At 35.8% G+C, this 25,845-nt stretch overlaps 1 protein-coding gene across 7 annotated transcripts in view; it reads right to left on the bottom strand.

The window, feature by feature from the left end:
- Positions 1-11,771: 11,771 nt before the first annotated feature.
- Positions 11,772-25,845, bottom strand: part of ETV1 (ETS variant transcription factor 1) — a gene marked incomplete at both ends in the record, with an annotated part of 103,279 nt that continues 89,205 nt past the window's right edge. For all 7 annotated transcript variants that reach the window (XM_080701771.1, XM_080701774.1, XM_080701773.1 and 4 more), the window contains 3 exons: positions 11,772-11,993; positions 17,135-17,236; positions 23,932-24,101. In XM_080701771.1, coding sequence (XP_080557897.1) covers positions 11,772-11,993; positions 17,135-17,236; positions 23,932-24,101 — 494 coding nt within the window. The remainder of the gene's footprint in view (positions 11,994-17,134; positions 17,237-23,931; positions 24,102-25,845) is intronic.

Below are 25,845 nucleotides of genomic sequence, written 5' to 3'. Positions count from 1 at the left end.
CCATTGTTCTGGTGGAGGGACACTGACCCATTGAAACCACTTAAAAACAAGACCATTCAATAGTTTTGTCTCTAGTGAGTTTATTAAAAGTATGTACTGAAATTTGAACTTTTATTCAAATAGGATGTTGAATGTCAGGTTGTCCAGAATATTCTCATGCTCTTGCCAAACTCTTGTTCAGAAAGTCATTACGTTTTTAATTTTATGGCACATTTCCAAGCCAATTATTTCATCAAAGGGTTATATTTAGCCGGCATGGTGGTGCACGTGGTGTGTGGTGGTGGTAATCCCAGCATTTAGGAGACTGAGACAGGAGGATGGTAGTTCATGGACAGCCTCAGCTACTTAGTGAAGTCCTTGCAACTCAGTAAGACCCTATTTTAAAATAAAGATAAATTTAAAGATAATAAGGCTGAGGGTGTAGCTTGGAGGTAGAATGCTCCTGGGTTCCATCCCCAATACCACAAAAAAGGGTGATATTTGAAGATTTTATTTCAGATATAGTGTTTACCCCATCAAGATTTTAATTGTTACTAATGTAGGTGTAAATTTCTCCACTTACCATTTTTCCAATTGTATGTTTTCTTGCCCTTTAGAAAATATTGATCCTCTTTTGTTACTTATCCTAACAGATGTTACACATCTGCAGAGTAACATTATACCTCCTTTCTCCTTTGTCTAACAATACGGTGCTTACTTTGATCTTCCATCATAAGCAGATCCTGCTACTTCATAATCATCTTGCTATGCTTTGATTTTCATCTGTAATTTTGTGTTATTCTGGAAAAAAATGTTTCTATAGAGAATAAATGTTGTCTTCCAGAAGGGACAGTAGTAATAAATATTAAAATTTAGGACTCTTTTTCAAACTCATCTAATAGATGAAACATCACATTATCTCTCTCAGGTGATACCTGGTATTGTAAACTTATAAGTAAGCTGATGTTTTCTATCCATTGCATCCACTGGCCTTACTGAAACACTTTTCTCTTTTTCCAAGTTACTCTTGTGCTTTGCATTTAATATACAAATTTCTCACTTATGCCAGGGAATGTAATGTTACTGGCCTCTTCACTTTTATCGGCATTTGCTTATTTATTTATTTATTTATTTATTTATTTATTTATTTATTTATGCAAGTCTGGGGACAGAACCCAGGGGCATTCGACCCCTGAGCTACACCCCCTGCCCTATTTTTTATTCTTTATTTTGAAACAGGGTCTCACTAAGTAGCTCAGTAGTTGCAGAGGACCTCATTAAGTATCTGAGGCTCTCCAACCACGATCCTCTGGTCTTAGCCTCCTGAATGCTGGGATTACAAGCATGCACCACCATGCCCAGCTAGCATTTGTTAATTTAGAATCAACTGTAAGTTTTGTTGGACTACTTCCACTCCCTCCTATTTATTAGCTACCATATTTAACTTGCACTTTGAGGGCAGTATCTAACATGAAGTATCCACATGCTCTAGTGGAATCTAAATAGATGTCTAATATTTGGTGAGGCTGATTGGATGACTTAAAGAATGGGTGAGCCACATGTGGTGGTGCACGCTTGAAATCCCAGTACTTGGGAGTGTGAGACAGGAAGACAGGGGTTCTCAGACAGCCTCAGATACTTAGTGAGGCCCTCTGCAATTTAGTGAGACAGTTTCAAAATAAAGAATGAAAAATAGGGCTGGGGGGTATAGCCCAGAGGTAGAAGGCCTTTGGGGTCCATCCCACAACCACATTTACACACAAAAAAAAGGTTATTACTTAAACACAGAAAAAGATCAAATAAGGGCATCCATGACAGAATTTTAAAACATGAAGCAAATTAAATGATCCAGTGTATATAAGTAACTATTTTGAAAAGCATAAAAAATCTGAGGCTAAATCTATTTTCTCCTTTCCCTAATTCTGAATTGATTGTATATATTGTCTGAAGTTACAGGGTACATTCTTAGTCTTTTATTCCATTTCTTTTTATCAAGCCCATGAAAGCTGTGTGAATGTTAATACATACTGAATAAATTTTGTGCTCACTATAGCACCTTATAATGATGTGTTCCCAAGCTACATATCATGGTCGATATTACTTCTTTTTCTTTGCAATCCTTCATTTAATATCCATTCCTTACCCCAGTGTTAATATTCCTGACTATTTGAATTCATTTTAGAATTCATGCAATGCTGTTTCAAATGTTTTGCTAAAATCCAAATGTATTACATCTCCCACATTGCATTCATCCGCTAATCTTGTAATTCAATAAAAAAAAAGCAATCAGATTTGTTTGGCATGATTTGTTCTGTGTAAACCCATGCTGCTTATTGTTCAATGGTGCTTAAATGATAAGTAGTGCTCAACGCAAATTTCCTCATCTAACTTCTCATTTTCTCTCAGAAAACACTATAGTGTTTTTATACATAGATTTTCTCTTGACACTTAGTTTCTAGGTCCTAAGAACCAGAGAAGAAAAAGGCCAAAATTTATTTTAGTATCATTTTTTGCTTTTATATCACTCCTTTTTCCATTCACTATCACTACATTTTCTTATTAGAATTTCTTCAAATTTATTATAAATTCTATATCACATATATAATTATATATTATTTATCATATAAATAATTCATTTGTTCTCACTTTTTTTTCCATTTTAAGAAATGAATTACTCAGTGAAGGGAAAAGAGGACCATGAATATGAATTCTATTTTAAGCATCTCCTTTGAGGATAAAGGAAGATGCCTTGGTTACATTTGTACAATTTTGTTCTCTATATTAGTTACATAAAAATTTCTTTCTAATGCTGAAATGGATACTCATTACTCTTACTGACTTTGAGAAGGACTGGACAACCAGCAGATAGTTCTACTTTTTTAAGTTGTTAGTTGCTCTGGGAATTAGTTCTCATATGTTCAAGAGTATGATGGGACTATAAAAAGTCCATGCCTTTTTAAAGGCAAGGAGTGTAGACACAGTCAAGGGAAAACACCTGGGCTCTCTTTCTTTCTTGAGCTCTGAATTTTGAGTGAAATGATATAGGAATGAAAAGATAGTTGGTGATCATTTGCTTCAGAAACCGTGACCTGAATAGACCATTGATAATTTCCTGCTACTAGGATGTTTCCAAAGTTCTTATCATCTCCATCAGCTTTTAGCCAATCCATCTACTCATGTCATACTGAGTTTCTTCTTTACTTACTACAGGCAGAATTGTGCTACATTCCTTTGCGTGAGAACATGTGTAAAGTTCATAAGTCTTAACATTTACTAAGTTTTACCCAGGTGCACATGTCTCTAATTCCTATTAATTTTTACCATTTCTTGATGGATAAACTACAAGATGTGGGAATATAAAAATAGAATTAATTTTAACTATTGGAGGAGGGGGAGAGGGAGAGAGGGAGAGAGGGAGAGAGGGGGAGAGGGAGAGAGAGAGAGAGAGAGAGAGAGAGAGAGAGAGAGAGAGAGAGAGAGAGAGAGAGAGAGAGAGAGAAAGAAAGAGGGATGAGTTTCGTTGGGGCTGGAATGTTCTCCCTATCAGAGATATTTGTCCTAAAGGGATGGTATGTTAATTTGATCATAAAACTTCTCCCAACAAACCATCACAAAAAGAATTAAAGTGGTGTTCTGATCCAGGATGCAGGCAAAATAATTTTTTCCTAAATTTTGAGAGTAAAACAACAGGCTGGGATCACAGGTATAAGCTGGGACCATCTCAGGCAAACTGAGACCCTCACAAGTGGCAGCATATGAACTTCTTACTATGAAATGGTCACTGCAAGACACAAGTTTATTAAAGTATTCTTAATGTAAGAAGGATCCTGTGATTCATATCTATTGCAGTTTGTGAGTTATCCGTGGTAGAGTCAGGACACAGGCCCAGTTGTCAGGGGATGTACCAAAAATAGCTACATCATCTACAAAATGGGACCTTTGGCAGAGAAAATCTCTTAGCCAGTTGGTTACAGTTGCTTGGATCCAGCAAACACTAACAAATACAGTGATCCCCTCATAAGACAGTGAGGAATTCCAGTGTGTACACATACACAGCAAGTGGGCATTTGATAAGTGTTCCTAATCAAGATGCTGAGAGTTAGGTCAGCCCAGAAGTTAATGAGTAAGCTGTCTGCCCTGCCTCGATTCTTCAATGCTCACATCTTGCTGAGCTGTGTACCGTGTATGTGTATGCACAGAGATCAGTTAAATGTTTCATTTCATAGCAACAGAAAGAGTCACTGAACTTAAACCCTCATATATATGTGCATTAAAGTTTCCTGGTCATTCTCATTGTCACTGGCAATTTAAAAGCTACTTTTGTTGTACTTCTTTTGCACAGGCTCTAAACCTCATTGTTCAGTATTAAAATACCACATTATAGTCTCATCAAAGTGTGTGTTAGATCTATGTGGGTTGTCCTTATTTAGTTTGAGGACAGAGATCACTTTATGTAAGTCTATTTTATCTTCTATAGAGTGTGTTTTGTGAGGCACTTAATTTGGACCCTGAAAAATATATAATCAAGTGATTTTATAGCAGTGTTTATGCCAATTTGTAGAATTTCACATTTGGGGATTCTGAGATATTGAATGAATGGATTTTCCAACATAGAAAAACTATTAATGAGTAATCCAAATTCTATTCTAATATGAATGTTCATTCAATGAGTATATCAGTATACAATATTTTTCTCTTTTAAAACCTAAATTATCTAAATATTTATTTTCATATTTCTCTTGGTTTTGATTGTAGAAAGAGTAAATATTCACAAATTAAGTAAAGAGTAGATTCAATGAAAGAAATCTTTTCTCAATTGATTCTATTTCATAATTTTATTAATACTAAATTGCAGAACTATGCAAAATCATTTGAATGGCAATTTTTAGGTTATGTGTAATATTTGCTATATTTACCTGCAAAGTAAGCTTTTTGTGAAACATGAACCAATTTAGAAAAAACTAATTTTGGCCTAATGTTGCATATGTGAGAAAAACAACTTTTAACAAGAGAATCTTGTGTCTTTAGATACCACCTTTTCAACCCAAAAGTTGAGCTTGTAATGAGTGGTTCTAAACTAGAAGCTTTAATCTATGTGGAATAGGTTTGGAAAGGAATCTTTAAGACATGTGGAAATTCAGAAAAAGTAATCAATGTCTCTTTCAACTTGCGAAGTTCTTAGTATTTAAACCAAAAAATATGTTGAAGGGGTGGTAGAGGCCTAATTTATCCTGTTTGTTTAATTTTACATTAATTAAATATTAGCATAAGCACAGCACATGTTTCCATTTTGGAATTTTTTTTACTAAAAATGCTATCTGAAATTATTACTGTCTTAAAGAGTTTAATCATAATCTATAGCTTCAATATGTTCATGTCTATATGTTAATCAAATCTGTCAATTCAAACTAAAGAAACATGAGCTAAATATCATTTATAGTTGGAAGTTGCTCGTTTTAAAGGGTTGTTTTACTTATTAACACATAGTTAAAATGCAGATTTCCAAACATCCGTGCTTTTTTTTCCTGCCACAATTATTGAGCTATTTAGTACTTATTCACTGTTTGTTTGTTTTTTTCTTATAAAGCTATCAAACTACAATATAAAATCAAAGCTAACCTATTATCAAATAAACCCCAATTAAAGTAAATTTTTAGAAACATAAAGTTGTATTTTTAAAATTTCTGGCTTTAATAAAAGAGTAGGTGTTTCCTAGATGTTTTGACTGAAGACAATACTAATACTAATACTAATCTAGTTGTATAACACTGTGAATGCAAATAATGCCACCTAATTGTATGCTTAAAAGGACTAAAAGAAAGCCGGGCGTAGGGGTGCACGCTTGTAATCCCAGCATTTGAGAGGCTGAGACTGGAGGATTATGGTTCATGGACAGCCTCAGCTACTTAGTGAGGCCCTCTGCAACTCACTGAGACCCTGTTTCAAAATAAAGAATAAAAAATTGGGCAGGGGGTGTAGTTCGGAGGTCAAATGCCTCTAGGTTCCATCAAAAAAAAAATGGATTAAAAGAGCAGATATTAAATTAAATATATTTTGTCACAAGTTTTAAAAAAGTATAAATTTTTTTAAAGAAAAATGATGTTCAATACTATTTTAAGAATGAAGAAAATTTTCTGTGGTTCATTAAAAATGGAATAGCACTTCTTCAGTTTAAAAGGTAATGTCATATGTATTATCTCATATTTTTTCTAACAACTCTGCCAGCTAAATTTACATTTTAAACTTTCTAAAAGATGGTTTAATTAGTTATTTGGAATATTAAAGTGTATGTAAGAATACCATTGCCAGTCCTCTTTACAGAAAGATGACATTAAAAATTAAGTTATCTTTATATTAGTTTTTCTGCATTCCATTCTTTCTACTTTAAAAACCAGTTTTTATATATTTTTTGCTCCTTCTGAGTTATGTGACTGAATCTTCTATGCATTCAAACTTTCCTGAGAACTATGTTGTCTCCAAAAGTTGTATCTAATAAATAGTGTAAATCATGGTGGCCATGTGTGCAACTCTATGAAGACTAGGTGAGTACATTTGTTTCTTTGGGGATCATTAAGCTGTACCCTTTACCAACAGAAAAAGAAATGGTGCCTCCATCATTCTGATTTCTAAACACTTGTTTCTCGTGTTTAAGTAGTGCTTGATTTCCTTTATAGACTTTTCTATAAAGTTATCAGCAAAATGTGAATCACTGTAATAGACATGTACTTTTGTGATTAGAAGTTGAAACAGGAAAGTAGCTTGGTCCAGGTTATAAACTTGTCTTTGATCACAGGGTACCTCAACACAATGGCATTTTGTTTTTTCAGTTAACCTCAGCTCTCATTAGACAAAGCCAAGAAAATGAAGGAGGCAGTAATATAAGCCAGGTTTCCATATGGGCCTCACTAAAATGATTTAGATCTCTTCCCCAGATTTCTCCCTGATATATTTATTGAAGGGATTAAACAAAAGATATTTAAAGAAATTGGAACACATAACTAGAAAAAGGTTGTCAAGTGTCCTCACATTTAAATTAGTCAGAAAGTGAATAGGAGAGGCAATGCTGGAAGTAGTGAAAAACATTATTTAAGTGACTTACGATTATTTGAAGGTAGTCAAATTTCTAGATGACATTGATCAGTTTTAGATATGTCACCATTCAGAGTGATCAAGACAGCTCAATATTTTCAATTTTGGGGCTTTTATTTTAGATTTAAATTTTGAGCATATTTAATTTGCTATAGTCACATGAATTTCATAGCAGGTTTTCTCAAACCATGAGTATAATTTTAATACAACCAAGTGAATTTAAAATTTTCTTCCCCATAGAAACATAATTTAGAGTGAAACTAAATAAGAATATTGTAAAAAGAAAACCTACCTTACATATGAATTCATAAACCATACCGATTGTATATACATTTTTAGTTGAACATTCTAAAATCATCAATATTTCTATGAAGGCATTCACTAGTCTAATCAGATTTTCTTCTTAAACTATACTTTCTCATAAACTGTTTTTAAATGTCTTTGTGAGTCTCATGTTTAAAAATAAACCAAGCCCTAAAAGTGCTAGTAGAGTTCTCAACAAATTAGGCCAGCTTTCTAAAGACCCGAGAAAGCATCCAGGTATCCTGCCCATCCTCCTGTGTCCCAACATTCAGACTGTTGGGTCCTGTCCAACACAGTACCTTTTGAAACTTGGCTTCTATGCAATTCTTATCACAGTTACCCAATATGTACAAGTGTTTTATTTAAATTTCTTCCTAACATTTTGCCCAATTTGCATGTTTTAATAACCCATTTCCTCCTTCTCTATACTAAACTGCAACTAGAAAATAGCTTATTCATTTTTTGTTTTTAAGTTTTAGCTTTTTCCTTTTAAGATTCCAAGTAATAAACACTAGAAAGACCTTCTCTGTAATATTTGGTCACCAGGAGCTCTGAACAGGTTTGCATGGTTGACAAAGTGGCTTATTTTAGAAATTACTATGATCTGTCCAAATACTGTAGTGTCAGGCAACACACTTCTTTCTTGTTATTTGAGGATGAGTCTGCTTATTTTCAGAATTATTCCTTTAATTAATGAGACATTCTATACATTGTTCTTAACAAATAAGTAGTAATCATTTACAAATGTTATTATGATAATAGAGTAAAAACTCATATTAACACTAAAATTAATTTAAAACATAACCTCTAGTTTGTACAACAGATTATCTATGCTCTGTTATTCTCACATGTTATTTTTTTCTCTCATTACATAGTGTTTACCTCCGGTGAGGGGAGTATTTGAATAATCTAATAGCTTGATGCAAGTATAAGATAGACTAGTGGAATAGTTGAACTTTAATCTGGCAAGCTTTCAAAACTAGCTGTATAGAATAAGGGGAGAATCTCTCAATAGTAACGGTAGCATTCCTTCGTAAGTCTAATCTTTGCTTTCTCACTAGAACTATTTTTCCATGAGTAAATCCGTTAATATTTTGCTACACAGGGTCTTCTGGGTGGGAGGCTGAAAATAGCTTCCCCTGGTTCATTTCTCTATCTATGTCCTAATCTGAGGGACCCGTGATAGTTTCACTGGTAAAAGGGACTTGGCACACATGATTAAGGTAAGGACCTTGAGATGGATAAATCAGTCTCGGTTATCCAATAAATACTAAATATAATTATAGGTATCCTTATAAGAGGCCTGAAGGAGACCTCACTGTAGGAGAGAAGATGTGACTTAAGGCAGCAGAGGCTGAAATGATATGATTTGGAGCCAAAAAATGCAACAACCCCTCGAACTGTTTGAAGCACTAATCTCTCCTACAGCCTCTAAAAGGAATCGGCCCTACAGACACCTTAGATTTAGCCCTTGAGGCTTGTTTTGGACTTGTTTTGGACCTTCAGAACTATAAAAGGATAAGCTTGTGATAATTTACTAAAGATATGATAATTTGTTATAATATCTACAGAAAACTAAGCCTCTAAGACCCTACTATTTGAGAAAAACGCCCAGAATTGCCAGCTTTGTGAATTTTAATTTTGAAGTGTTTTCAAGAAGCATGACTTAAGAAAAATCATTTTCATTCGTTATTGGGATATAAAATTCTTGCTTATATTAATCTGTTGTATATTAGCATGTTATCAACCAGAGGCAGTAAACACTAGTGGAGACAATTCTTTTAGTTTTTTTTTCCCCAAGTCCAAAAAAGATATTCAAATTTCTGTTTGAATAGCTGATTCAATTAGAAATTCAAAACGAAGAATTTTGCAGAAATCAGCTGCCAGATTTATTAATCTATCTGAAAATAAAAAAACATAAAAATACAACCAAACAAAAAGTAGAACAGAAACAGAACTTAAAAAATTAAAAATGAAAAAAATTTTGATACATTTCCCAAAATAGTTTATAATGCAATATTTTGAATCCTTCTATTTTGGATATATACTTAATGTTGGCCAATTACTAACTTAGTTCAGTGAGTCACTACCTTAAACAGAATATATATAGTCTCTCCTTAAATATTATATAATTAATACCGTTTCTTCCTTTGATCCCTTAAGATAACTCATAGCCTAAATCTGCCTCACTGACTGACTAGAACTAGAATATTAGAAAAAAAAAAAGAAAAAATAACAGAAAAAATTCTCAGTACAATTTTCAGTCAGAACATAATGACCCATTTAAAATTTCTCTTCAATTTCACCAAATATCTCAATTACATATTTTGGTTCTCCTTCCAATTAAACTTCCACTGAATATTTTTAAACCTGTTTTTATTGTAAGTGCTATAAATGGCCACATAAGCATAGTGGTGGGGGCTCTAATATTTAAGGCATATTTATTAGCCCATAAAGGACCAAATGCTATATGACACAGAACAATCATTGAGATCACAGGTTGACGTTAGAAAATTTTGTAGAAATAAATATGCATAGTATTTGTTTTGGTGTGTGGGCTTTCCGATAACTGATTAGAGAAACAGCTGTGATCTGTGTAGTGTAGGAAAATAGGTAGCAGGAGATCATCTTTAAACAGTCCTGTGCTCATCAAGAAGTGCTACCATAGATTTATTTTGGCTTTGTGTTTAGGATTTTTTAAAACAACTTGCTATAGACTCTTTAAAAAGTTGTCCCTCTAGAACATTAAATGCATTTCTTACTGGAACCTTTTAATAAACTATGCAGTGATGCTAGAACACCATTGACATGGGTTATTTCTGTTTTGAGTGAATGGAAAAACATATCCTGCCTCCTATATTTTCCCCAAATGCAAAACAAACTACAGAACAAAAAAACTTTGAAACTTTAAATCTTTAAATTTTCTTTCAAATAATCCAGTCACATTTACAGGAGTCTCCGAAACGAGATGAATAATATCAGTGCCAGCACTAGGTCACATAGCGAACTTCCTCTTATTCTTTGACAGTTGGTAATTTTCTATTTCACCAAAAGTTACAAAAGTTTCCACAGTTTCCCTTAGCAAGCTGAATCTGACTCTTCATTTGTTAGTGTGCATAAAAGCTGTTTATAGCATAGCATGGCGTAAGCTATTTTTTAAGCAATAAATGGTTTGAATCATCTATTTTGTCCTGAAATGCTATCCGTAGTTAACTGCATTGCTTATAAATGGTCATAGTAAATTCGGCATGAAAGAGAATATTACAGAAAAGACAGCAGCAGAAGCATTAGCATTATCTAATATTTATATATGTTATCAACATAACACAGCAGTAAAACGTTTAAATGCATATCAATGGGTACCAGGTCTAAAAATTACTATAGTACCTATTTAGTGTAGTGGATATTTTCTTAAAGAGTGCTTGCTGTAACTAGAACAGCATGAATACGTGATTTAGTACAGTTAATTCTTATTGATTAAATAATGTATTTATGTACTGAAGGAAGAGAAAGGAGACAGATATTTTTTGCTTCTTTGTGATCCCAGATTTAACATTGAAATTAAGATTCCCAAGGACCATGACGTGTCATCATTTAACTGATATGGGCTTCAAAATATTTGAAAAACAGTATGATTTGTATCTATCTGAACAGCAAGGTGGCACCAGATACATGTGATGCTACTGGCCTATGACTCAGTTTGGAGCCAGAATCCAAAATTGTGCCCCTCATTTGCAGTCATGGTGATTACTCAGCATCAGAGAATTGCCCATTTTTATGGCTATCCTCGGCGAGTCATATATAAAGCAAAACAAAACAGAAAACATGGCAAATGCAATCACTAAATACCTTTTTACAAGAGGTGCAAAAACAATCCTTTCTAACAATTAAACTGCCATTTACAGTAGTTTTGTGGTTTTTTTTTGTACACCTGCAGAGACTCAGAAATGATGGGGGGAAATGCCCAAGGCAAATGGTCTCGAAGTGGATATTTACACAATGTGAAATTAACTGTACCATAGATAGCCAGAGAAAAATGAGCACTATCTTATGTTATTATGAAATCAAACAGATATGATATAGCTTCATATTTAAAACTGTAGGACCCCATCCCAAGCCTAAGTAAAAAGTAATCCCCGAATCCCTCTGCCCATTTAGCCATTATCTTCCTGTTACACCGAATAAATGTTTAGATTACACCCACCCACCCACAAATAAAGTGCGCAGTCCATGGCAGACCATAGAATAATGCAACAGGAAAAGCCCCCCTTTTTCTATTATTATTTAAAAATAAAATACAAACAACAAAAAATAAAGCAAAGATCGGAGAGAATTCAGCGATTCTCTGCGTCTTGCAGAACAAGAAGGCGGCGGTGGGCGCCCTGCTGCAGTCACTGGGGTCAGTACACATAGCCTTCGTTGTAGGGGTGGGGGTTGCAGCAGCCCCCCTCGGGCATGTAGGCCATGCTCTCGTCGAAGTGAGACAGAGGCACCGTGTCCTCCTCGTTGATGTGACGCTCCATGTCTGTCTTCAGCAGTGGGCGCTGGTTATCTGGGAAGGCCATGGAGAAGAGTGCTTCTGGATCACACACAAACTTGTAGACGTATCTCTCGCCAGCCACCTGACAATAATATGGGGAAGAAAGACCCAGCCTCCCCATCCGCGGATGAGGAGGGGGAAGAATGGTTTAATGTACCATAAAGGATGGGGAAGAGAAGGGGAAAAATCAATTAGGTAATAGTACTTATACATACAAAGCACTTATACAAACAAAGTACTTTGTGGAGTATACTATGGGGCAACCAAAAGAAATACAGAAATGTAAACTTAAGCAATAGTTAATAGAAAGAGCTGGTAAATCCAGCAGTTTGCTGGTTTTAACATAAAGGTGAATCTATATTATTATTTTGAACAAAAAGCCAATGATTTGATGCAGACATTTTAAATGGAAATATTTTGTTTTGAAAAACATACATCTGCATGTAAAAATCTCCCTCAACATTGCATTTCTGGAAGAACAGGAAAACTAAACCCTGAAACTTTAAAAAGAAAAAAATGTGTTTGATTTCTAATAAGACCACTGATTCACTGATTCACAGGTTACATTGTTTTGTTTTCTTTTTTCTTTTTTTTTTTTTGCACTGCATATTCTCATCTAAGAAAAAAAAAAGATACATGGCCTTATTTAAATGAAAGATGAATCAAAAAGACAGTATTATCTTGGATACATCACTTTTAAAAATGAAGGCAAGATCCATTAGATAGAATTTAAGGATGTGTGTAAAGTGTCAAATTGAAGCAAGAGGTGTAAAAAAGTGAAAGGAATCTAAAATACACAATGCCTAGAGAGGAAATGAGAAAAAGAAATGTGACAACCGCCTGAAATAAAGGATACGTGGTATAATTTGTAGGGGATGGTATAACTCAAACTAAAATATTGAAGAGTGATGTTTCTGTAGTAAGTTATAAACAAATGTATGAAACAAATATGCCTCTCATTGAAAGACAATGCTGAGGTGTTCAAACGCCATGGCAGAGGGTGGACAAGAACAAATTATCTTTTATTAACTTTGGTAAGTGTGTGTGTGTGTGTGTGTGTGTGTGTGTGTGTGTGTGTGCACGCGCGCATGCCCAGAGCTCATAATTTCAGCAAGCTGAAAATGATTCAATGCTTTTTGTGTCCCTGTGTGTCAAAAAGGCATTGCTAGTTGATTTGTGATACAGGGGAACAGTGTGTTCATGGTTTATAAATTATCCGTATACATTTGAGGGAAAAGAACAACTGCCTAGAGTCTTTAGAACATTTTCTTTTCACTCTGAATCGAAGTAAGAGGAACCACTTTAGCATATCCAAATACTCTGAAAGAGCCAGTGGTCAGTAGTGCTTATGAATTTGGACATGTTTCTTAGGCGGCCTCTCAGCTGCCATTTTGTGAGATGGAGACAGGAATGGCTCCTTGCAAGGTCTACTGTGGGACTAAGGGCCTTAAGGGCACCGGGCAGAGCAGAGAGAAGACTGGCATCAGTCATTCACTTTGCATAGCATTTTATACAAAGGAAATTAAATTCTTAAAGGTGAGCCAGGAAAATCAACATTAAAATAAAAATAGGCACTATCAGAAACAAGCTGAGATAATAAATCCTTGGGGTTTTTTTCATTGTTTAAAGTATTTTCTGAAAAAAATAAATAGATGAATAAATGGTCTGTATTTCTTTGGATGTTTTCTAACCTTCATTTGTTTTATTTGGGGCTTCAGGGAGAAAGAAATTTGCTTTAGGTGCTGGACCTTTTCTGCCTGACATGTTGGTAATGACTAAATTAAAAATGATGTGATAAATGAAAAACATTTCACGATGGGGAATTAACATGCAGCACAAGTAATCAAGGTTATGAAGTCACTTGAGGTCTCTTCCTTTACTCTCTGCTTTCTCCTGTCTTTCTCTTGAATAAATATTTTTAGAACTACTACTATATTTATTGGACTATGTTAATTGCTGCTGAGCTTAGAATAAGAGCTGATATCCAAACAAGGAAAATGATGTCTTCCATTATTAGCGATATGATCACAATGGAAAAATGTTGTATGCAGTAGTGTGCCCAAATTACAATTCCAACATGGGGAAAAAAAAAGGAGGGATTTTGCAGGCAGATGGGTTAGAAGTAAATAAAGAGGCACTGTTATATGCTCTGCTTTCAAAAGTTGGGCACTTTAATCAGGCTTTAACTTGTATTTGTTTGTTTCAGCTCTGGGGATTGAATTCAGGGGCAGTCTACCTCCAAGCTATATCCCCAGCCCTATTTTCTTATTCTTTATTTTGAAGCAGGGTCTCATTAAGTTTCAGAGGACCTCACTAAGTCGCTGAGGCTGGCCACAAACCTGTGATCCTCCTTTTTCAGTCTCCTAAGTACTGGGATTGCAAGTGTGGGCCCACCACACCTAGCTAGGTTTTAACTTTTGACATTTCAAAAGTAATTCAGAGTTACTGGCTACTGAATTAGAGATGACATATTAAGCAAAAATAAATAATGGTGTATAGCTATTGGGAAAATAAGAAAAAAAAAGTGGTCTTTCTTGTAGTAAGTTTAAACACATTTAAAAATATTTAAAATCAGGCGTGACATCCTGGTGATCCCTGCCAACTGCTGCTATCATTTGGATTTTAAGTGCCCCACAAAGGTCTACACGGTAAAGGCTTGGTCCTAACCATGGCGCTATTGAGTGGTGGTGGCTTCTTTAAGAGGTGGAAGAAGTGGGATCTAGTGAAGTTCCTCGGGTCACTCTGAAGGTCACTTACTGCCCTCAAAGGGGACAGTGGGACACTGGTCTCTTTCTCTCTTTTGCCTCCTGATGAGCAGGTGTGCTTTGCCACAAGCCCAAAACAACTGTGAATGTTCCCTTCAATAAGGAACTTAAAGGTCAAGCCACAAATACCATGGCACACAGTGACTTCAGGACAGAAGCTGTACTGGGAGCTACCACTTATCAGAGACTTTTATAGTGTCAGGCATCATGCAAAGACCTCAAGTATAGTATTTCATTTAATAATCACATCAATTTCAGTGAGGTAACAATATTACCATTTAGTAGAAAAAGTATCTATTTAAGGAAGCAATTCTAGCATCAAAGTTGGTATAAAAATCAAAGCTTTTACTACACAATCTTTCATTATTGTGCCCTGTGGCCTAGGGAAACCGCTGAGCACCCATGACAGTTGGGTGATGGGCCCCAATGGGATACATTTGAAAGGATCAAGTGGGTAAGAAAGAAGAAAAGTGACCCAGAGTTGAGATGAGAAAGACAGAAGAAGGAAATGAAAAACAACTGTAGGTTTTGAAAACAAGATTCAGAAAAGAGGGAGCAATTGGAATAGTAATTCTGCCTTCTCTTGTAATGATCTTGGAAGTCTTAACTTCTAAGCTGGAAGATTCCAGGACACTGATTGCTAGTGTTCTAGGAAACTCAACAGCGCTATTGCTCTTTGCTCTATTAACTTTCATACTTGTCTAATTTTTCTTGAAATAACTATGATCACACTAAAAATATGCCATAATTTATGTAACCATGTAACCATGTTTAACATGTAACCATGTTTATGTCCCCCAAATGAAGATTATAAAACTGTAATGTCCAAAATGGATAAACCATAAGCAGTCAAGATCATTAGAATACATATGCAAAGCAGAGGACAAAATAACACATGCCCAAATGTTTTGCCTTTATTTATTTACTACCCCTTTAAAAATTTAATATGGTGACATTCACTTATCTTGTTTTTTAAGTTACTTTCAAGTATTAAAAGAAGCTCATTTGAAATAGAATACATTGAATTTTGCTCTACCAACTAAATAAGATCAGATTTAATTTTTTCAGAACTGGGGATGGAACTCAGGGATATTCTACCTCTGTACTACATCCCCAGCCCTATTTTTTATTCTTTATTTTGAAACAAGTTCTCACTAAGTTGCAAAGGGCCTCACTAAGTAGCTGAGGTTGGTCATGAACCTATGATCCTCCTGTCTCAGCCTCCCAAGAACAGGATTACAAATGTGTGCCACTACATGAGGCTTTAATGACACTTAAATTACAAGGTAAATATAAAAAAAAAAATGGAACCCAGCTGGGCATGGTGGCACATGCTTGTAATCCCCACACTTGAGAGGCGGAGACTGGAGGATTGTGCAGGTTCGAAGCCAGTCTTACTGGCTTAAGAGACCCTGTTTCAAAAAAAAAAAAAAAATTGGAACCCATGTGTAATTTCAACAAGATGGTCCCACACTTTTCTTGAGCTATTCTGGCATGCACAATAGATGTGTGTGCATGTGTGTGTGTTTGTGGGGGTGTTGGATACACGACCTAAAGAAATTTCACAAACCCTATCCAAAGAATGGAACCCATGTGCAATTCCAACAAGATGGTTCCAGAGACACTTTCCTTGAGCTATACTGTCTGGTGAACCTGTGATCCTCCTGTCTCAGCCTCACAAGTACTGGGATTACAAGTGTGTGCCACCATGCCTGGCTCAGATAGTTATTTTATTTATTTATTTATTTTGGTGATACTGGGGTTCCTGGACCCCCGGGCTACACTCCCAGACCTATTTTATATTTTTATTTGGAAACAGGGTCTCTTAAGCCAGCGAGGCTGGCTTTGAACCTACGCGATCCTCCTGTCTCTGCCTCCCAAGTGCAGGGATTACAAGCATGCACCACCACGCCCGGCTTCAGATGGTTATTTTAAATAAGACATTTAACATAAAATATACAGTTAGACAATGAAACCAGACAAGTTATCAGGCAAAAACAGTACTTTTTTCTACAAGAAACAAGAAATTTCAAAGTGTTTTAAGAATCAGTACAAAGAGGGAAAATGTAAGAATTCAGTTAGCCTAAGATTATTTTCAGTGTAATAGGTAAACAAAGCATTTCAGAACTACTTGATCATGGTAAATGTAGCAGCACAGTGACCTCTGGAGATAAGTGAAATATTAATGTCTAACCTAACCTTTTGTTTTATCATGTATGGCACAGTTGAAACTTCCAGAAAAGCTACTACTTTATAGATCATATTATTACACATTTGGCTACGTGGTACATGAATTTATAAATAGAAAGGCTCGTAGTACCAAAACCAAGAGCTAAGCATTTGTTAAAATGATTGAAAACCTTGCTTTAGCCATACAATGATATGTGGCTTTTAAAGTATGACATGCAGATTAATGTGCAACATTTCAATGAATTTTAATGCTGTAGTAGCTGCTCACCTTTTGCATGATTCCCTTCTCATAATAGTAGCGGAGTGAGCGGCTAAGTTTATCATAGTTCATAGCTGGCCTGTTTTTCTGAATGCCCCAACGCCGGGCCACCTGTCGCCAAAACAGAATTACATTCTGATGTTAAGTATCAACCCAACATAGTTCCCCAAAATTAGATAGTTGATTGATTACTTCTAAACCCACCAAAACATGTTCAAGTCAAAGATATAAGTTATAAGTAGAAAAAGCTATCGTGATCTGAATGGCCTGTGTCCTGGTTTGCTTTATAAATCCAGACATGCAGTGATCATTCTGAAACATCACAATGGAATTCTTTGTCACTATTGTTTCGGATACAAAATTAAATGGAAATAAGGGCATGTGTTTACAGCAGCAGTGAACAGGCTATAATTCACCCAAACAAGGCAAGTTTTCCATTCTGAGACACCCTATTTTTTCCTTAGTGTTTCAGACAAAACTATAGATTGAGGGTAGCTTAATGATCTCTTTGCAAAGGTGTTTTATTGAAATGATGATAAACCAAAGAAGAAAAGATTCCCTGCTCACTAACTGTAAGAGAATGAACGAGCGGCCATGGGTGTAACCGAGGAAACACTATACAGATTAATAAACTGAACTACAAATAATTTTCATTGCCCAGAGCAGTATCAGAATAAAACTGTGGTCAACACCAAACAGGAGAATTAAATGTTCATTTAGAGAACAGCAATTGGTTGCTAAAAATAAGAAGGAAGTGGAAAAGGTCACCAGGCATATGAGTCCACCAGCAAAAGTCTCAAATGCAAAATGTCCACTTTGTTGTTTTCAAAAAACTCTCTCATAGATTTTAACATGCAGCTTTTACAGAGCAATGCATCTGGCTACCACGGAGTTTCTCAATAGAGCTTTAAGAACACACTTCCTTCCTGAGCCTATGGCTCTCCCTACCTTACCACGGCGGGCTGAGGCTTTACACAGGAGCGTGCAGCCTGCTTCTGCTGCCCCACCGATAGATGGTTCTCATTAATTTCCACTTTATATTTGTCTGAGCAAAAACTGCAGCTGCCATGCAAAACTCGGCAACCTCAAGAGAGCATTACGTAACAGGATTAGTGTGTTCCTGCATTTCCACGAAATTCTGAGCTGTTGCTATGTCACATACACTACAAGAGCTTTTTCTAAGAGATTATTCTGTCTCTCTCCACTTTATTAGCCGGGTTTTTTTTCTTTTAAAAATACCCATCTTGCCGGGCGTGGTGGCGCACGCTTGTAATCCCTGCGCTTGGGAGGCTGAGACATGAGGATCGCATGGGTTCGAAGCCAGCCTCAGCTACTTAGGCTTTCAGCAACTTAGTGAGACCCTGTTTCCAAATAAAATATGAAAAGGGTCTGGGAGTATAGCCTGGAGGTAGAAAGCCTCTGGGTTCCACCCCCAGTACCACCAAAAAAAAAAAAAAAAGTACCCATCTTTGCTATTTTCTCTCACTATTTTTTATTCTATAAATAAATATACAATGCATTTTATTCATATGCATCAGATCAGTATATATTTTTCTACAATATATATGAATGAATACATTTAGATGTGTATATATACGTGTGTGTGTGTGTGTGTGTGTGTGTGTGTGTGTGTATACTAGGGAGTAAACCTAAGGGCATTCTACTTCCAATTTATACCCCAGCCCTTCCTTTTTATTTTTTAATTTTGAAACAGGGCCTCACTAAGTTGCTGAGGCTGACCTTGAACCTGTGATTCTCCTGTCCCAGCTTTCCACAAACTGGGATTACAAACGTACGCCACCACATCCAGTTACCAGTATACTTTGTGCATGTGTGTGTGGTGTATGTCACCACACCTGACTATCAGAATTTTTTTTATTTTTTGGTGGTACTGGGGATGGAACCCAGGGGTCTTCTACCTCCGGGGTACATGCCCAGGCCTATTTATATATTTTTTTATTTGGAAACAGGGTCTCTTAAGCCAGCTGAGGCTGGCTTCAAACCTGCGTGATCCTCCTGTCTCAGCTTCCCAAGCACAGGGATTACAAGCGTGCACCACCAAGTCCGGCTATCACTATAGTTTTTAAAGAGCAGAGAAATGTGATGTGAGAGAGATGTAATTATGTACCCAAGCTCATAATCACAGTGGCAGATACATCTTAATTTTCCAAAGATATTTTAATGTAAATGTTCTCAGCAATCATAAAATGAAGCAAGGAAAAGTGGCAGTAAGAAATGAAAGAATTTTCCATATAAAATATATTTTAGAAACATGATAATGGAAGCCTGGCTGAGTCAGGAAGATCATGGTTTGCGGCCAGCCTCAGCTACTTAGCAAGGCCCTTTGCAAATAGTGAGACACTATTTCAAAATAAAGAATATAAAAATGAAGCTGAGGTGTAGCTTGGAGGTAGAATGCCCCTGGGTTCCATCTCCAGTACCAAACAAACAAGTAAACATGACAATAGACATTAGTAAATCTTTATATATATATATATTTTTTTTTTTGTGGTATTGGGGATTTAACCCAGGGGCATTCAACCTCTAAACTATAACTTCAACCTTATTTTATTTTCTATTTAGAGACAGGGTTTCACTAAGTTGCAGAGGGACTTGCTAAGTCACTGAGGTTTTCCAGGAACCTTCAATTCTCTAGTCTTGGACTCCCAAGTACTGGGATTACAATAGGTGTGTACCACCATGCCCTGTACATCAGTGACCTTTTAACCACTTAATATCATGCAGATTTTGAGAGCATGTTACCATAAATTATCTCTTTAAACAATTTCTGAATAGTTATTTATTTATAAATTATTACTTTCTAGAAATTCTTGAGAATTCACCTAGGAAGCAAAATAGAACAAACTTTAAGATAATATTGTAGCAATATCTGGGGAAATAAATACAATATTTTAAACACCATAAAAGAGTGGTAGTTTTATAGAGTGTAATTCTTATGATGCCAGTTAATTCTCAGCACTGTAGGTATTAGACTACATTTTAAAACAATAAAATGTATTCTTAGACTCAATTTAGTGTCATATTCTTCGTGTAGCTGAGGGAAATAAGGTATAGCAATATAATTATGAGATGAAGACAAAAATAAATTAAAATGAACAGAGAACACAAATAATCCCCATCCAAGTAGACACCTACCAACTAAGGAAGACCAGTGAGTCCCCACATATGACCCACCAGCACCCCGAAATTCAGTACCACTCAAAGCCAAGAAACCATTCTCAGCATGGAGAAGAAAGTGTGGGGGCAATACTTTCAGGGACTTTCTGAACATTCCTTCACGTGAAAACTTGGGCTGCTAGTGAGGTAGAAAGAAGATGGTGGCACTGTGGCATTTTACTGTCAGAGAAACTGACCAGGAAAATGGAACAGTTCAAATATTCACCAACTTATTTAAAGTCATGTTGAATAGTTAACAGCAACCCTGGAAACCACAGTAAGACTTTGAGACACTTGTGCCTTACTATGTTAATCATTGTTTTCTGGAATAATTCCCTGGGATTACTGATTACTTTGGAAGTTATTTTTCATCACAAATATCTCAAAAAAGAGATTTTAAAGATTATGTGTTTTATAAAGTTACAAGAACACATATAAAATTTCACCGGTTTGGAATCTCACTCAATGTCTTGTGTGTGTGTGTGTGTGTGTGTGTGTGTGTGTGTGTGTGTGTTACTGGGGATGGAATCCAGTCAACCTCTGAACTCTACTCCCAGACCTATTTTATTATTGTATTTTGAAACAGGGTCTCACTGAGTTGCAGAGGATCTCACTAAGTTGCTAGGATTGTCTGAGAACCTGCAGTCCTCCTGTCTTAGCCTCCCAAGTAGAGGATAAGAAATGTGTGCCACCATGTGAGGCTTCAGTGTCATTTTAAACTGCAAGATGGGATAAAAAAAAAAAAAAAGGAACCCATGTGTAATTTCAACAAGATGGTTCCTGAGACACTTTTCTTGAGCTACACTGGCATGCATAAAAAAGGCTATACAGTACATATGTGTTGGGCAGGGGGTGGGGAGGTTTGGACACACAATCTAATTTCACAAACCCAAAGAAGAAATGTTAACATGAATCATTGCCTGGTGGAAGCAATTGCGAGAGTGAGTAATGCAGAGATCAGAAAGGGGATATTACATTGTGAACAAAAGCCTTAGGAAACATTCAGTACATATAAAGTTCCCATTGAGTAAGTTATCATTCAGAAATGGTTTACTGACTGAATTAGTCGGCCCTTGTTTTAACCTTATGAGTCTGCTACAGAAAAGTTGTCAAAATGTCACTTGGTAGTTTGTGACAGATGTAACTGTATTTCTTTCCTGCCTTTAAAAATTTAGCAACTCAGACTTTCATGGAACTCAATGGTCATTTCATCAAATTTTCTATTCTTATTCAAACTTGATTATCATAAAAGTCAAAAGATGCTATAAAAGGAATTATTTGGAGAACTTTTACTCCTCTGAGTGGATCAAGAATTACTGACATAATTCAGTAATGTCCCCTATCTTAAAAAATCCATGATGGAGTTTTTTTTTTTTTTTTTTAAATCTGTTTCTGCTCAGTTTATTTTAATCACAGGTGGGGGGAAATAACTGTTTAACTACTACAAATCCCTGCTGGATATACTCAGTTCCAGCATGAATCAAGTCTCACTGCTATTATTAACATCTTCCATGAAGTGAACAGCACACGTTCCCATCATGTTAAAGGGCTTTCAAATTACTTTGCTAAGTATTTCTAGTCTCAATTTGTTAGTGCTTCACATTTTTGTGGTTCTTTCACTTACATCATTTAAGTACATCTACAGAAAAACTAATTTTCTTTGACAGCCAAATTGAGCCTTAAACACACTGCAAAATTTAAACACCCGAACATTTAACCCACACGAAATAGGGGACATTTTGAATTTCTGCTATTGAGGTGTGTGAAATGAGGCAAGGGAGACACTGCAAGACCAACCCTCTAGTGCAACTAGTAAGTATACTGACATAAATCATAGGAGACTTAATAGCACTAACTTGTTCCTCTTAGTTCATATTTCTTTTAATACTTGAAGCAGATAATCTCTTCCTTAATAAGTTATGAACTTAGTCTTCTGAAAATCAAATTAGAGCGTATTATCTGATTATGTTGAATATATCATTTAACGAACACAGAAAATGTAAGGTGCATGGTCTCAGTAGCCTTGGTTGTACATATCCAGTGTTTATAAAAGTAATCACTTTGGATTCCAAAATTTTTCAACCCTTACTGAATTATTCAACTTTGCTGAGGTGTTTAGATCCAGTAGCCACTAATATAATCAGCCATAAGCATGGCAGCTAAAAATTTTCTAAACTAGAGTCAGTTTTAAAAGTTGCAGAGAAAACATCTGTAGCGAGGCATAGTGGCACACAACTGTAATCCCAGCACTTGGGATGCTGAGAACAGTAGATTGCAGGTTTCAGGCCAGCCTCAGCAATTTACTGAGACCCTCAGCAACCTAGCAAGACTATTTCAAAATAAAAAATAAAATAGGGCTAAGGTGTAGCTTGGAAGTAAAATGCCCCTAGTTTCAATCTTCAGTATTACCACCTCCAAAAAAATCTTTATTAAGACACAAAAATTTCATTTAATGGCCACCTTCCCATGGAGGTCCAAAATGCTATTGATGGGTTATGCTATAGTTATAAAAGTAGCCTTAAGCCTAAACCTAGTGCTAGGGAGAATAAAAATTGGACTGAGAAATTTTTCATGGAAATCCTCTATTTCATCCAGGAAATAATCCACTTTATGTGAACTACAGGGTGGGGAAGTAGGATTGAGGGTTGAGTTGAACAATAAATTGAAAGCATGTTCTATATATGCCTATTATCTCTATTCAACTTTCATTTTTAGTAATACCTTAAGTACTACAGAAACATTTTAAATTTCATCTCTCTCTTCCAATAGAGTCTGCACAGTCTAGATATCATTAACAGTCAAAAGAAAATAATATTTCCACCAAGCCTGTGTCTTGTGAAAACCCTTAAGGTCTGTGAATTTTCCACTATAGACTTTGCATGTTTTCCTCCCCCCCCCAGCTATTCTTTTTTTCACCTCCTCTTACACATGACTTGGATACTTAAAATGTTCCTTTTCAACTTTATTGATAAAATCTAGACTGTCCAAACAATCACTGCTAATTCAAAAGTAAATTACTTCATCTCCAAAACTAATGCAACCTCAGTAGACACCTCCCTTCTTTCCTAAGGCCCCTAAAACCTTCTGGCTCCTTCCTCAACTTAGAGCCTCCTTCAGACTTCTTTAGCCCCGTCTTCTTGTGGTACTGGGGACACAACCCAGGGGCACTGAACATTCAAGCTTCACTCCCAACCCTATTTTTTTTAGCCTCCTTCATTTTTGAAACAGGGTCTCACTGAGTTGCAAAGGGTCTTGTCAAGTAGCTGAGGCTGTCCGGGAACCACAATCCTCCAGTCTCCACCTCAAGAATGCTGGGGTTACAAGCATGTGCCATCATGCTTGGCTAGCCCTGTCTCCTTGAACAGGGCTTATGCACCCCACGATGCTATGGTTGACTCTCTTCAACATCAAATTTTTAGGATGGTATTCAACTGGAAAGACCAGACAATAAATCAATCATTTTAATCATGATAATCATATTGTTGTTTTTCTCTTTTGGTCTATATCCTGACTCAGAAAGTATTGACAGCATCTTAAAATTGCATTTTTAGCACATGAATCATTATGTCAGTTCCCTTAAGTCTTAACACATCTTCCCCCCACCCCCCATGAAAATCTACTACACTAACCTCTTCAGGCTCAATCAGTTTAAACTCCATGCCCCGACCAGTCCAGGCAATGAAATGAGAATTGGAGGGATCGTCCAGAAGAGCTACCAAGAACTGCCAGAGCTGAAGGGATCCCCGCCGCTGGTATGTGGGTCCTTCCCGATACATCCCTGGCTCTTGTTTGATGTCCCCTAAATTAAAATTTTTTAAAGTCGACATTAGTAGCAGCAATAGTGTGCCATTTATATCAACTTTACATTAAAACAATCATGAAACTGACTAAACACAACCACTCTCTGGGTTCCTATGATACATTACCATTAAATAAAGATTTAAAATATAGCTAAATACCGAATGCAAACCAACAATCTATACAAACCTACACAGAAATATATTTTATATATTTATAAGTGTACCCAGGTGTAAAAAAAAAAATCCACAGATGTCATATGCTTACAAAAAAAATTATATAACAATCTTTTTTTCATTGCTTTATTTAAAAACCATAGTTTTGAGGTTGGAGATGTGGAGCACTGGCCTAGCATGTATGAGGCTGTCAGTTCAAACCCCAGCACCACACACAATAATAATTATAATAATAATAAAACCATGGTATCTAATTATACTTCTTTGCTTTTCCTGTTAATGCTATTACTCACTGCTCTAAGCAACAATGAGGAGGGCATAATCAATTTTAAACTTAGGGCATTTTATTTGTACAAATTAGATTCTGCAAATTATAATTTGCAAATACCTTATTGACCTACAACATGATAAACTACTGAAAAATTTAATGCCCATATTTCAAGGCAGATTTAATAGTATCATAAAGTCTGAGTTAAGTAATGTGTACTTTATATAAATTAGAGCACTCTCCTGGGTAGTTCAGGGCACGCGGGGCTACCCTCATGCCAGCTTTCTTCTGCACCTTCCTTAGAAGCTACTGCTCTCCCACCTGGCAACAAACACAAATGCTCTCTCCTTTTTCTTTGTCTCTTATTCACATTTCACTCCTTTGAATTTACCAATTTTCAAAATATATACCCAAGATTTCTGTAAAAAAAAAACAAAAACTGTATTACTAAGCAAAACGTTTGTGTTTTATTCCTTTGACATTCATGTATAGTATAAAATTCTATTAAACAGCAATAAAGGCATTAGCCTCACAGTGCTTCTGCTATAAATCTGTTCAGTTATCTTGGCTTTACAAATAAGATATTTAGTGTTATGACCATTGATTATTTATTTGCATCTCCATATCTCCGGTCAACCATCTCAAAAGTAGGTGGAATGGTCACCTTGGGGATACAGTGTTTAGGGTGATACAAGTATATTGTGGTTAATGCATGAATTTCTCTTCTCTGCTACAGAAACAATTGAGACAGAATATATTCAAGCAGATCTATTGACATGGATTGTGAATTTTAAATTAGAACAAATCACAAGCTCTCTAAATAATTTTTCTTTGGTTAGCAGAAAGAAATATGCCCCTTAAAATAATTATAGAAACAAAAGCATTTTCAAAAGCTAAACCAAAACACAAAATTGCTCAGTCGATAGCTGCTAAACATCATTATGTCATTTTGTTCTTGACTAGATAGTAGAGGAGTATATTTTTATATTAGCTTCAAAGAGGTTTATTTATGTTAGCCTCTCTTCCTGAGATTTATAAATTTTCTTCATTGGGGTTACTGAACAACTATGCAAATAGTGAAATTCTGTTAAGGGTGATAGTTTCTATAGTGCTTCTGCCTATAAATGTGACTGACAGCACTGACAATGTATGATGAAAAAATAAACCCCTTGCCTTTCTTGTTGCTTTTCATTACTTACAAAGTGCACAACAAATACTGTCTCCCAAGTACACAACGGATACTGCTTTCCAAGTACACAACAAATACTGTCTTCCAAAAATGTTTTCTAGTATAAAATTAA

This window comes from Muscardinus avellanarius (genome assembly GCF_963383645.1).
Source record: "Muscardinus avellanarius genome assembly, chromosome: 9".
In the NCBI taxonomy this organism is placed as follows: domain Eukaryota; kingdom Metazoa; phylum Chordata; class Mammalia; order Rodentia; family Gliridae; genus Muscardinus; species Muscardinus avellanarius.
This window is presented reverse-complemented; position numbering and strand designations above follow the sequence as displayed.